Source organism: Nicotiana tabacum, chromosome 14 (genome assembly GCF_000715075.1).
Source record: "Nicotiana tabacum cultivar K326 chromosome 14, ASM71507v2, whole genome shotgun sequence".
Classification (NCBI taxonomy): domain Eukaryota; kingdom Viridiplantae; phylum Streptophyta; class Magnoliopsida; order Solanales; family Solanaceae; genus Nicotiana; species Nicotiana tabacum.
The window spans coordinates 17,372,349-17,385,153 of record NC_134093.1 but is presented as its reverse complement, the minus strand read 5'-3'; the positions used below and the strand labels follow the sequence as shown (position 1 = coordinate 17,385,153).

The 12,805-nt window shown below is 38.8% G+C and overlaps 1 protein-coding gene across 1 annotated transcript; it reads right to left on the bottom strand.

Annotated features, from left to right (window-relative positions):
• Positions 1–7,723: 7,723 nt before the first annotated feature.
• On the bottom strand, positions 7,724–12,229 carry LOC107814299 (KIN14B-interacting protein At4g14310-like). Its single transcript, XM_075229365.1, has 3 exons — positions 10,206–12,229; positions 9,367–9,980; positions 7,724–8,536 (listed from the first exon to the last, which is right to left on the bottom strand). Exons 1-3 carry the CDS (start codon positions 12,093–12,095, stop codon positions 8,005–8,007), a joined length of 3,036 nt encoding a protein of 1,011 aa, XP_075085466.1. The 5' UTR covers positions 12,096–12,229; the 3' UTR covers positions 7,724–8,004.
• Positions 12,230–12,805: the final 576 nt, after the last annotated feature.

Here is a 12,805-nt window from a genome sequence, read left to right as displayed (position 1 = left end):
ATAATCTTATACTTTAGTACCAAAGGAGTTAGAGAAACAACATTAAATTTACTGAAGGTCTACTCAGCGTGGACGTCACGGTTACGAATTTTGGGGTGCTTCGGAGGAAGTACAGTGGTTGGCGAGATTCTGAACTAAGAATTGTCTGTATGGAGTTCTACTTTTGTGATCATTATATATAAATAGGGGTAAAGTTTACCCCAAAGAAGAATCGAAGAGTATGTTAAGAAATGGGTCAGCTCAACAGTGTTGAGTCAGCATAACAAAAGAAGAAATTGGCCTTGGGAGAGATAATTCTCCACAGGTGTCTGTGGCAAGCCTATGAAGAGGGCAGACCAGCCAATACAACACCGCCCACTTGGCTCGGTTCTTAGGAATACTTTTGAAAGAGTTTGTTTCCCGGACTCTCCGTAATGCATGGCGCATAGGGTTTGAACGATTGTGTCAGGTCACCATGACGGTGTCATAATATGCCATCAGGTTCAATAAGTTAGCCTGTCATATTCCTACTTTGCTTCCTACAGCCAAAGAGCGCGTCCACATAATCATTAAAGGACTCAATTATGATCGTAAAATTTTGTATGAATCGGGAGCTACATGCTGATATTTCATTTCCACTAGTGGTACAAATTGCCAAGATATTAGAACGTGTTCGGGATGAGAAAAAAGGAAACTAAGGAGACCCAGACGTCTCGAGGTTCTAGGAGATTCAGTGGATTCTACTCTGTGAGTATAAATCATTATGGCGGGGGCTCGGGCAGTTGGCTAGCCCAGTTCGCACATAGGATTAATCGAGGTGCTCTAGTAAGTTCTTTTAATGCACCACTGACATAAGTGTCCTACAATGGTTATACCATTTATTTGGTACAGACTCAGTATGAGCAGCCAAACTCGCAAATGGGTTGTTATGAATGCGGTGATACTAGGCACATCATGAGAAAATTGTCCCAGACTTGGGAGAGACATATTTCATCAAAGAACTCAGGCTACGTTCCCCATTGTAGTTACTACACCACCCACACAACCAGTTAGGGGTGGAGGACAGGCGGGTAGAAGGCATCCTAGAGGTGGAGACCCAGCCATTGTTAAAATTGTTTTATGGTATGGCGGAGGTCGATACATCAGATGGTGTCGTTACAGGCGTGACCTCGATTTAATATAAAGGAATAATTTCCTTAACTTGATTCGGTTTTGAGTATAAAGACGAGTCCTCCTATTGTGCTCCACTTATGAGTAAGCTTTGTAATTCTATAATCTACTTATGTGTTTACTTCTGTTGGGAGGTTTTATGGAGATAACTACACCTATCATTCCATGATGGACTCTAATAAGATCTGTGAGGCTAAAGGTGCCTTTCTGGTACTTATTTCGGTATGTTTTGATGTATTTCGGAATAATTAATTACAATTTGTGAATTATATGCCCTACCAGTATGGGGTTCATTATGTGTTGTGATTTTGTTTAACGAAAGTTATTTAAAAGGAGAAAATGAAAATTTTTGATTGGCACGATGTGCATATTACTTGTGATTCAAAACTGAGAACGAGATCCTCGCATTTTAATATAAAATGATATGTTTAAACCGGGCTACGAACTGCGGTGGAAGTTATATAAGGACGAGATCCTTGTGATAAAAATCCTTGTGTTTAAATCCTCCCTTGTGAAATTAAATTTGTACTATAGTACTAATAGGGAGTCATGCCTGCTAGGCTTATTTTAAAATATTTGTATGAAATACTCTATGCATACTTGCCAAATTCGTGTCGTAATATTGAGTTGTAACATACGAGGTAGGTGCCCGCCCAGGTGGCATTAAATGTGACTCGTTAATTCGGGTAAATAATTATGAGGTCTTCATGCCTCGCATCTCGTTATTAGTATTGTGAAGGTTTGAAACGAGATTTTTGTTAACATAAAGATAAATTGATGATTCTATAATTGATTATGAACAACTATTAAGACCAGATTGACCCAGAAAGGTGTCCCATTCAGATGGTCAGACGAGTGTGGGTTGAGCTTTCAGAAGCTCAAGACCGCTTTGACTACGGCGCTAGTGTCGGTATTACCCACAGGTTCAGGATCGTATACGGTATATTATGACGCATCTCACATTGGGCTTGGTGCAGTATTAATGCAATATGGCAAGGTAATTGCATATGCGACGCGGCAGTTGAAAGTTCATGAGAAGAATTATCATGTCCATGACTTAGAATTGGCAGCCATTGTTTATGCGCTAAAGATTTGGAGGCATTACCTCTACGGTGTCTCATGTGAGGTATTTACTGATCATCGCAGCCTTCAGTATCTGTTCAAACAAAAAGATCTTAATTTGAGGCAGAGGAGATGGTTGGAGTTGTTGAAAGACTATGATATCACCATTTTGTATCACCCCGGAAAGGCCAATGTGGTGGCTGATCCTTTGAGTAGAAAGGCTGTGAGTATGGGCAGTCTTGCGTATATTCCGGTTGGTGAGAGGCCATTAGCTACAGATGTTCAGACTTTGACTAATCAGTTCGTGAGGTTAGATGTTTCAGAACCCAGTCAGGTTCTAGCTTGTACAATTGCTCGGTCTTCTTTATATGAGCGCATCATAGAGAGGCAGTATGACGATCCTCACTTACTTGTTCTTAAGGACACGGTGTGGTACAGTGATGCCAAACATGTTGTTGTAGGGAAAGATAGAGTTCTGCGAATGCAGGGTCGTATTTATGTGCCTAATGTGGATGGGCTTCATGAATTAATTCTTGAAGAGGCACACAGTTTCAGGTATTCTATTCATCCAGGTACCGCCAAAATGTATCAAGATTTGTGGCAACATTATTAGTGGAGGAGAATAAAAAAGGATATAGGCTCGGTGTCTGAATTGTCAGCAAGTTAAGTACGAGCATCAGAGACCTTGTGGTTTGCTTCAGAAGTTAGAAATTCCTGAGGGAAATGGGAGCGTATCACTATGGATTTTGTTGTTGGACTCCCACGGACTTAGAGGAAATTTGACACAGTTGGGTCATTGTGGACAGGTTGACCAAGTCAGCCCATTTCATTCCGGTAGCAGTTACCTATTCTTCAGAAAGGTTAGCTGAAATTTACATTGGTGAGATTGTCCACCTTCACGGTGTGCCCGTGTCTATTATTTCAGATTGAGGTACGCAGTTTACCTCACATTTCTGGAGGGTTGTACATCGTGAGTTAGGCACGCAGGTGGAGTTGAGTACAACATTTCATCCACATACTGACGGACAGTCAGAGCGCACTATTCAGATATTGGAAGATATGCTCCGCGCTTGTGTTATAGACTTTGGAGGTTCTTGGGATCATTTCTTGCCTCTTGCGGAGTTTGCTTATAATAATAGCTACCAGTCAAGCATTCAGATGGCTCCATATGAGGCATTATATGGAAGGCGATGACGATCGTCAGTTGGTTGGTTTGAACCGGGAGAGGCTCGGTTGTTGGGTACCGATTTAGTACAAGATGCCTTGGATAAGGTCAAGATTATTCAGGATCGATTCATACAGCTTAGTCTATGCAAAAGAGTTATGCCGACCGTAAAGTTCGTGATATTACATTCATGGTTGGAGAACGAATATTGCTTCGGGTTTCACCTATGAAAGGTGTAATGAAGTTCGGAAAGAAGGGCAAGTTGAGCCCTAGGTATATCGGACCCTTTGAAATTCTTGAAAGGGTGGGTGAAGTAGCCTACAGGCTTGCATTACTACCTAGTTTATCAGCAGTTCATCTGGTGTTCCATGTGTCTATGCTCCAAAAATATCATGGTGATCCGTCCCATGTGTTAGATTTCAACTCGGTCCAATTGGACAAAGATTTGACTTATGAGAAGGAGCCGATGGCTTTTCTAGCCCGGCAAGTCCGACAGTTGAGGTCTAAGAGTTATCCTTCAATTCGGGTGCAATAGAGAGGTCAGCCGGTAGAGGAATCTACCTGGGAGTCCGAGTCGGACATGTGGAGTAAATATCCACACCTTTTCTCTAGCTTAGGTATTTTTTGTCTAACTCCGTTCGAGGACGAACGTTTGTTTTAGAGGTGGAGAATGTGATGACCCAAAAATGTCATCTCTAAATTTAATAAGTAATTATGTGTTCTAAGACCTCAAGCACCATTTATCATTCCTCGACTTGCGTGCGCAGTCCGTAAAATTTTCCGAAAAGTTTTCATGTGAAAAAAATGGATTAAAATATAAAATAGGGCTTTAAAATTCAAGTGAGTTGACTTTGGTCAATATTTTTAGCAAACAGACCCGGATCAGTATTTTGACAGTTTCGGTAGCTCCGTATTGTGATTTGGGACTTGGGCGTATTCCTGAAATTTAATTTGGAGGTCCCTAGCTTAAGTTATGACCATTTAACGGAACTAGCAATTTAAAGGCTAAAGATTTCTAAGTTTGACCACGGGGTTGACTTTTTGATATCGGGGTCGGAATCCGATTTGAAAAATTGGAATAGCTCTGTTATGTCATTTTTGAATTGTGTGCCAAATTTAAAGTCATTCCGGATTCATTTAACATGTTTTGGCACAAGATTTGCAAATTGAAAAGTTTGGAAACTCAAAAGATCGAATCGAGGTGTGAATTGTAATTTTAGCGTCGTTTGACGTGATATGAGACCCCGAGTAAGTCCGTATAATATTTTAGGATTTGTTGGTATATTTGGTTGAGATCCCGAGGGTCTCGGGTGGATTTCGGGTGGTCAACAGAATTTAATTTTGGCATTTCAAGAATGTTTGACGTCGTTTCTTCAAGAATAAGTGGTATCCCATTAAGCAAATGAATTTCAAATTCAGTTTTGATGGAAGTATTAGATCGGTATTGAAATTTTGGAACCATAGCAAAAAGAATCGTCGAATTCGGATATCGTATGAGAGAGTTATGCCCATTTTCGTATCGGAAAAGATTTTTCGTAGCCGCCAGCGCCCAGGGTAGCGTGGGGCGCTAGCCCTGGCGCTGGGAATTATTGGTGTTATGGAAAGTGCGCCACAGGAAGCGCCCCACGCTACCTGTGGCGCTCGAAAATGCTAGAAACCCCATAAAACGGGGAGTTTAGCCATTTTAATCATTTTTGAGTTTGGGAGCTCGGTTTAGGTGATTTTTGGGCGATTTTCACGGAAAAAAATTGGGGTAAGTGTTCCTTATCCTATATTGATTATATTTCATGATTCCATACTCATTTACATCATAAATCCATGAATTTATGGAAGAAAAATCAGATTTTTACAAAACCGTCCAAAAATGTAAAACGAAGATTTGAAGGTCAATCCGATGTTGGAATTTGATAATTTTTATATGGTTGGACTCGTCTCGGAATGGGTGTTCGAATTTCGTAAGTTTTTTCGAGATTTGAGATATGGGCTCCACTGTCAATTTTTAAAGTGAATTTCGGATTTTTATCCGAAAATTTAGTAAATTCATATGAAATTAATTTCTACGATTTGTATTGAGTATATCGAATTATTTGTGAATAGATTTGAAGCTTTTGGAGACAAATTTAAAAGAAAAAGCTGTGGTCAAGTAATTTATTGGAATTTGCAAAGCGAGGTAAGTGTCGTGATTAACCTTGACTTGAGGGAATAGAACCCTTAAATTATTTGTTATGTGAAATGCATGTGAACGACGTATAGGCGAGGTAACGAGTGTCTATACGTCGTCAAATTAATTATTTGCATAATTATTTGAAAATTATAAATTATTCTAAGACACGAATTAATTATTATAATAATTATTTCTTTCCTATTCCTTGACAAATATTAATTCTTGAATTCCTGCAATAATTGTTACATGCTATTTGATTTATGTGTATTAATTGCTACTTGACATTTAGCATATTAAATATTAAACTGTCTATTTTCTCCCCGATTTTTATAATAAATTGCTAATTATCATTGCTTGTTTCATAATTAAATCATAACTATTGAATGCTTGTTGTTTTAAAATTTTATATTAATTATTGCATTTATTGGGGCAATTTATTCTATAAGAATTGGTAAATGAATATATTGGAAGAGCGGGTTGCGCGCCGCAACAGAGTTGATTGAAATGAATATATTGGAGGATCGGGTTGCACGCCGCAACAGACTTGTTTAAAAGTCCATATAGGAGGATCGGGTTGCACGCCGCAACAGACTTGTTTAAAAGTCCATATTGGAGGATCGGGTTGCACGCCGCAACAGACTTGTTTAAAAGTTAATATTGGAGGATCGGGTTGCACGCCGCAACAGACTTGTTAAAAAGTTAATATTGGAGGATCGGGTTGCACGCCGCAATAGACTTATTAAAAGTTAATATTGGGGGATCGGATTGCACGCCGCAATAGACTTATTAAAAGTTAATATTGGAGGATTGGGTTGCACGCCGCAATAGACTTATTGAAAAGTCAATATTGGGGGATCGGATTGCACACCACAACAGACTTATTTAAAAGTCTATATATATACTTGATTGAAATAAATATATGACATACTTGATTAAAAGGAAAATATTGGGAGAGTGGGTTGCACGCTGCAACAGAATTGAATGTGAATATATTGTGAGAGCGGGTTGCATGCTGCAACAGAATTGAATGTGAATATATTGTGAGAGCGGGTTACACGCTTCAACAGAATTGATGGAAATGATAATTGGTTATAACTGTTGAGTTGGCTTCAACCATTATAAATGAGTTACCTGATTTATTTCTATTATTGATGTTGTTACTAATATTGCGTACAGATTAATGTAAGTGAACCCCCTTAGCCCCGTCACTACTTCGTCGAGGTTAGGCTCAGCACTTACCAGTACATGGGGTCGGTTGTACTGTTACTACACTCTGCACTTCTTGTGCAGATTTCGGAGTTGGTCCCAGCGGCGTACCATAGACTTGCTCGGATTTCAGCTACTCAGAGGAGACTTGAGGTATAACTGCACGGCGTTCGCAGTTCTGAAGTCTCTGTCTATTTTACTTTAGCTGTGTGTTCATTTCCAGACAGCTTCATTTTATTCAGACCTTTATTTGTATTATTCTAGAAGCTCGTGCACTTGTGACACCAATTCTGGGATGGTATTTAGACACCGTTGTTTTTTTATGGATTATTCACTATATTTCAAACTTTGCTTCCGCATTTATTTTTTTTATTATTAAAAATTAGTTAATATTATTCTAACGTTGGCTTGCCTAGCAAGTGAAATGTTAGGCCTCATCACGGTTCGAAGGTGGGAATTTCGGGTCGTGACAATAGGCTTCTGTTAAAATAGGCTCGAGTGGATTAAATGTGCCCATTTACTTCATGTATTGTTCAGTGCATTCCTAACTTACAAAACTATAGGTATTTTCTTTCCGTTTGTTATACACACAGTAAAATCGAGCATTCTAAATATATCTATGTACTGATTTATGTAAGTATGAATAAATGAGCCTATTAGTTAAGACTTTAAGCAAAGAAACTTGAGTCAACTTTGAACAATAAACGGTAAACCTTTAGATAGCTTTGACTCATGATCACCCATTTGATTAAATATGTTAAAACTCTAGATTACCAAGAGAGAAAGAGTGTGCGCACGCATGTGTGAGAGTTTGTTATTTCTACACCAAACTACTAATATATTTTCCTAAAATCTCAGCTATGACCGTTTAAACATGTTGAAATTTTAATTTGGAATGATTGAAATATATAAAGTGTATAATATATACATGTTCCATCCAAAAGACAAAAACAAAAGAAAACAAAATAAAAGGCTAGTTATAAATTAGCAATGTCCTCATTGCTATAAGGGCAAATCTTCTGCAGTTTCTCCACACTGAATGGATTACGGTAAATAGCACACAAAAGGCCTCAAACCAGAAGGGCGTCAAGCATAATAAGTTACAAAATAACTTAGCAACTATACCTAAAATATAAAAGGGCAGCTCGGTGCATTAAACTCACGCTATGCGCGGGGTCCGGTTTCTATTGTGCGCAATCTTGGCCTGCATTTATGCGGGAGGCTGTTTACACAGCTCGCTACCTAAAGATATAAAGACTTAAAACATATACTTCCACATAGCTGGGCGATCTCTTGATATGAGAAGAACTCTAGATGACAAGTAATCAAAAGAAGGAGAATACAAATCATCAGGTCCAATTGTTTCTCTCAAATTCTGCCCATTGTTTTGATCCAAAATGGAAGATTGCAATGCATCATCCTTATATGAGTCGAAAACAAATAGCCCGAGTCCACAAACTCCCATAACAAAGTTTGAGTTTCCCCAAACTTGTGTTAAAGCCATGTAATGGGAGTGAGCATTTGATTCTGGCAATACATAGTTGCTGCAAAGCCTCTGCTTGCGCAACGAGAACTGCTGGATCTGTGAGGAAACTTGTCTTTTCACAGCAGATTTCACAGTCGTGCAGCCAAGATATAGAGAGTCTCCACGGGAGAAAAGTGATTGTACATTTGCACCAACCTTTGGTATTTTTAGACCTATACCAGAAGGGTGACGGAAATCTAATACATTGATGGAATCAGTAGTGCAAAACACGCCATCATTTCCTTCCACTTCAGAGGAACTAACCCTGCATTCAATTATGTAGCATTAAACTTTTGATACAGATGAAAAGAATTTCCCATTAATTGAACTAAAAATGAGAACGTTGTTACTGTTCTTTAGAATACATAATGGTACTTGACTTTGAGAAAACATCATACAGAAACTTCTTTGAACCAATCATGTAGACTAGTGACTACAGCCCCGTGCTAGGTATAAAAGAATCTCCACATTACTACTGCTCCTTCAAGTTTGAAGGCTCGAATTATACTTCTTGGATGCAATTAAGGGTGATATGACATGGTAGACAGTTGATAGCTTTATACTAGTCCTGGGATATAAACCTGTTTTACTACTCCCGCAATTTCATTTTATATGACACTTTCCTTTTTAGTCCATTCCAAAAAGAATGACACATTTCCATATTTGGAAACAATTTAACTTAGTTTTGGAAAATATCAAGTGCTAGCAACATCATACATACATATCTTGGATCTTTTTGTGAGTTACATTCTTTTAAACAGACACAACAAGGCAGCTCACATCCCCTATTCAATTACCAATAAGCAATACAAAAAAACCTTTTCAATCCGCTCAAGTTCTTATGTAAGAGTGCAAAGAGTTTTGGGTAGCACCTAATTTGCATGGCTATTGAAGATATATTACAGGTGGACATTTTTACTTGTATCAAGAGAAATTTGATTACGATAGGTTCAGTGTAGACAAGGCTTTAGACACTCCAAGGCATGTAAGTAACTCATGAAAGAAAAGCATAAGAGGAGAAAGCAATTTTTTCGAGTTCCAATTTGATTTTCGGGATATAACCAGCAAAAATTAGGAGAACTAAATCAGTTTTACCTTTGTCGAACTCCTCCACCTAGCTCAGCATCTGTATTATTTACATGTAGTGCAGAAATTTGGCGACCAGAGGATGATACAGAAAGCAGTGGTTGAGGACTCATAGAATTGACATCCCATAAAGAAAGACCCTCTGTCTCAGCTATCACTACTTTTCCTCTGCTTCTCCATTGCAAAGGACTTGAGTAATCCATAGCCAACATTGGTCTCTGTAAATCCCATTTCAGGATCTGCTCTCCATCACGAATATCATAAGTTCTGACCATCCTTTGGCAACTAGCACCTGATACGATGAGTGGTCCACAAGGTTTGTACCACCATTGCTGATTTTGTGGTGCCATAATTGATGACAGAGTATTTCTCCTATACATTGGGTTATTGGGTAATGAAGCAAGGGGTGCTCTTGTAGTACTAAATCCATCATCGACATGAAAGGCTCGCACATCTCTAGTGTAGAAGTCCCAGGAACAAAAACCTGAATCCATGGAATTTCCAGCAGATGCTGCCACAACATATCTCCCTGAGGAACCATCTACGCCAGGAGCACGAATTATCCAACAATCTCTCCACATATTTGATGAGACCCCAACAGGAGGTTTGTAATCGGCTTTCTCCTGAAATAGTAACAAATGGTTACAAATTTCTTAGGAGCTGAGGGAATTAACTAAAAATTGGATGCTATATCCCTTCCAAAATTCATCTAAAACTTAACAGACCAGAACATTATTAAAATCACATATTAAAAAACGTGTTAACAGGAGACATTATTATGAAAAGTAATGCGTGGGTTCATTTGACATCTTGATATTTAGAGAGATGAGAAGCTAGGCAGATAATACCTCACAATGCACAATATCATGGAAGGAGCAAGAACTGTCATCGTGTGTGAGGAGAACCGATTCTCCCTCAGAGACAAACCACCCTCCGGTAGAAGTCTTACGGCCAATCTCATTGAGCTCATATGTACAACTATCTTCCGGCTCTTCCTCCATGATCATATCTGGTTTATTCTCTTGATCATCAAAACTTTCAAGTCTCTCATCACTTGCCAAAAGATGATCAACACTATCTTTTCCTTTGAGCAGTTTCAAAGAAGAGTTTTGTTTTTCCAAACTTACTGTATCATCCACATCTTGAACATTGGTAATCTGCAAACCAGCATCCTCACACCTAGTAGTAACTTTAGATAGCTCCTTACTAAGAGAAACCAAGAACTCCACAGCAATAGGGTTCTCATCAATAGGGCTGGTAAATTTCTTCTCAAGCTTCACTTCACTAGTTGATTCAACAGATTCAAGTTCCTCACTTTTGGTACAGCCCATTAATGTCTTCAATGATGTCCTCTCTCTTAGCAATTTATGGTGAGGGAACAACCTCGCCTCTAATTGCTGTACATTCAATCCTTTCACAAAGCTTTTCCCATCATCCTCAAGTTTTTCTTCCCTTTTCTCACTCTGCAAATCTATTTTTCTGTCGCCATCAGCTACATTGCACATCGCCTTATCAATCCCGGATATCTTCTCATCAGCATTCACACTCTCAGTTTTACTGAGACTTAGCGAACCTATTTTTTCATCACCATCAACTACATTACCCATAGCCTTCTCAATTCCGGATATATTCTCACCAGCATCCACATTCTCAGTTTTACTGCAGCTCAGCAAACCTATTTTTCCATCACCGTCAACTACATTACCCATTGCCTTCTCAATCCCGGATATCTTCTCTTGGATATCTGAAATGATCAACTTTGAAGAATCAGGATTATTCATATCCAACATCTCCTTAGTCCTCTTAATATCCGTTGCAATCCTCTTCACTTTCCCTTCCAGGAACGCGAGCTTCTCGTGCAGCTTACTAGGGTACTTATTCACACTCATGCCAACCTTCCCTTGTTCATTTTCACATTTCTCTTTCAAAACTCCAGTATAACTATTCGATCTGGTCATCAATCTTGAATCTTTCACAATAGACTCAACAATACTACCACTCTTTTCAACCAAAGATTTCACCTTTACCTCCTCTGAAGCAGGAATTTGCACATTAGACTCAACAACATTCCCACACTTTTCGACCAAAGATTTCAACTTTACTTCATCTAAAACAGGATATTTCACATTAGGATTAACCACACTTGATTTTATTGAAACTGAGCTTGAGCTAAGCTCTTTTGTCTCACAAAATTTAGAAACTTTTTCAGATTTCTTGATTTTGTCAGACTTTACATCAAATTTTCCATAAAGTTCACCACTTTTCTCCACTTCTTTCAAAACCCTATTCCCATTTTCACTCACTTTGTCATTCAAAACCCTAGAATTCACTGAAACCTTAGAAACCCTGGATGTTTTCGACAAAGTCTTAGAGAACTCTGAACTCCTACCTCTCGGCACAGACGACGTTGACCACCTCGCACGTGGCTCGGCACGTGAGTCGCCACCTTCAACTGCGTTCGCCGTCGCCGATGACGATGCTGCCTTGTCCATTCTCGGCATGGCACGAAGCATCGGTTTTTGATGGGCCGACGCCGACGCCGTCGCGGCCCGAACCCGAGATGTGGGTCTGGGGTTTTCTTTACCGGCAGAACGCCGGAGACTCTCCCCGCCGGTAGACTTGACGGAACCAGATTTGCTGGAAAGTGGGGTTAGGGTTTTGGTGGACGGAGGCGCGGTAATCTTCACTCCGGCGCCGCCGCGGTCTTTTAACCGGCGAACTGATGTTGTCGTCGACATTTTAATTTTATTTTTCTTTTTTTGGTTTTTTTAATAGGGAAATGGGTTTGTGAAATGCTTTTTAAAGGTTTGTGAGTGTGTTTATTAAAAGTTTGTTGGAGAAGGAAAAAAGGAAAAGATTTTGAGGTATTGTTTAAGGAAAAGGTTAGAGATGAGATGGCTGAAGAATGAGCGGGAATTTGAGTTGTTATCAAATTTTTCAAATTTTTGAGATCCCAAATTCAAATTTGCGCGTTTGGGTAACTTTTGTCATTTACAGTAGAAGCCAAATAAGTTGGAGAAACAATTTTGATGGATGTTCGATACATGGCAAAATTATGTTCGATCTATAGGTCACGAGTTCAAGATGTGAAAATATTCATTAATTTTGCATTATAGTAAGTTGTCTATATCGCACCTTTTGAAATACGGTCATTTTCGGACATTGAAGAGATGCTTTATGCATCAAGCTGCTATTCAATTGGACACTGGATAGATATTCTCCTCTTAATTATAATACGTATTTCATTTGGTCACTAATATGTGTTTTAATATTTTTTATACGTCCCTTTAAAAAATATTGAATAGTTTTAATTGTAAAAGTATTTGTTAAAACTATCATTCATCTTTTCTTTAAATGCTTCACTTAATTAATAATTTATTAATTATACAATATGAGAAAATTTAGACAAAAATATGTAATACAGCAAAATCTCTCTACAACAACCTCA

Excerpts from the sequence above, each read along its gene's own strand:
- LOC107814299 (XM_075229365.1), bottom strand. The coding sequence starts at position 12,095 with ATGTCGACGACAACATCAGTTCGCCGGTTAAAAGACCGCGGCGGCGCC. Across the intron at positions 9,981-10,205 it reads ATGATATTGTGCATTGTGAG|GAGAAAGCCGATTACAAACC; the intron begins GTATTATCTGCC and ends TTACTATTTCAG. Across the intron at positions 8,537-9,366 it reads GGTGGAGGAGTTCGACAAAG|GGTTAGTTCCTCTGAAGTGG; the intron begins GTAAAACTGATT and ends AATTGAATGCAG.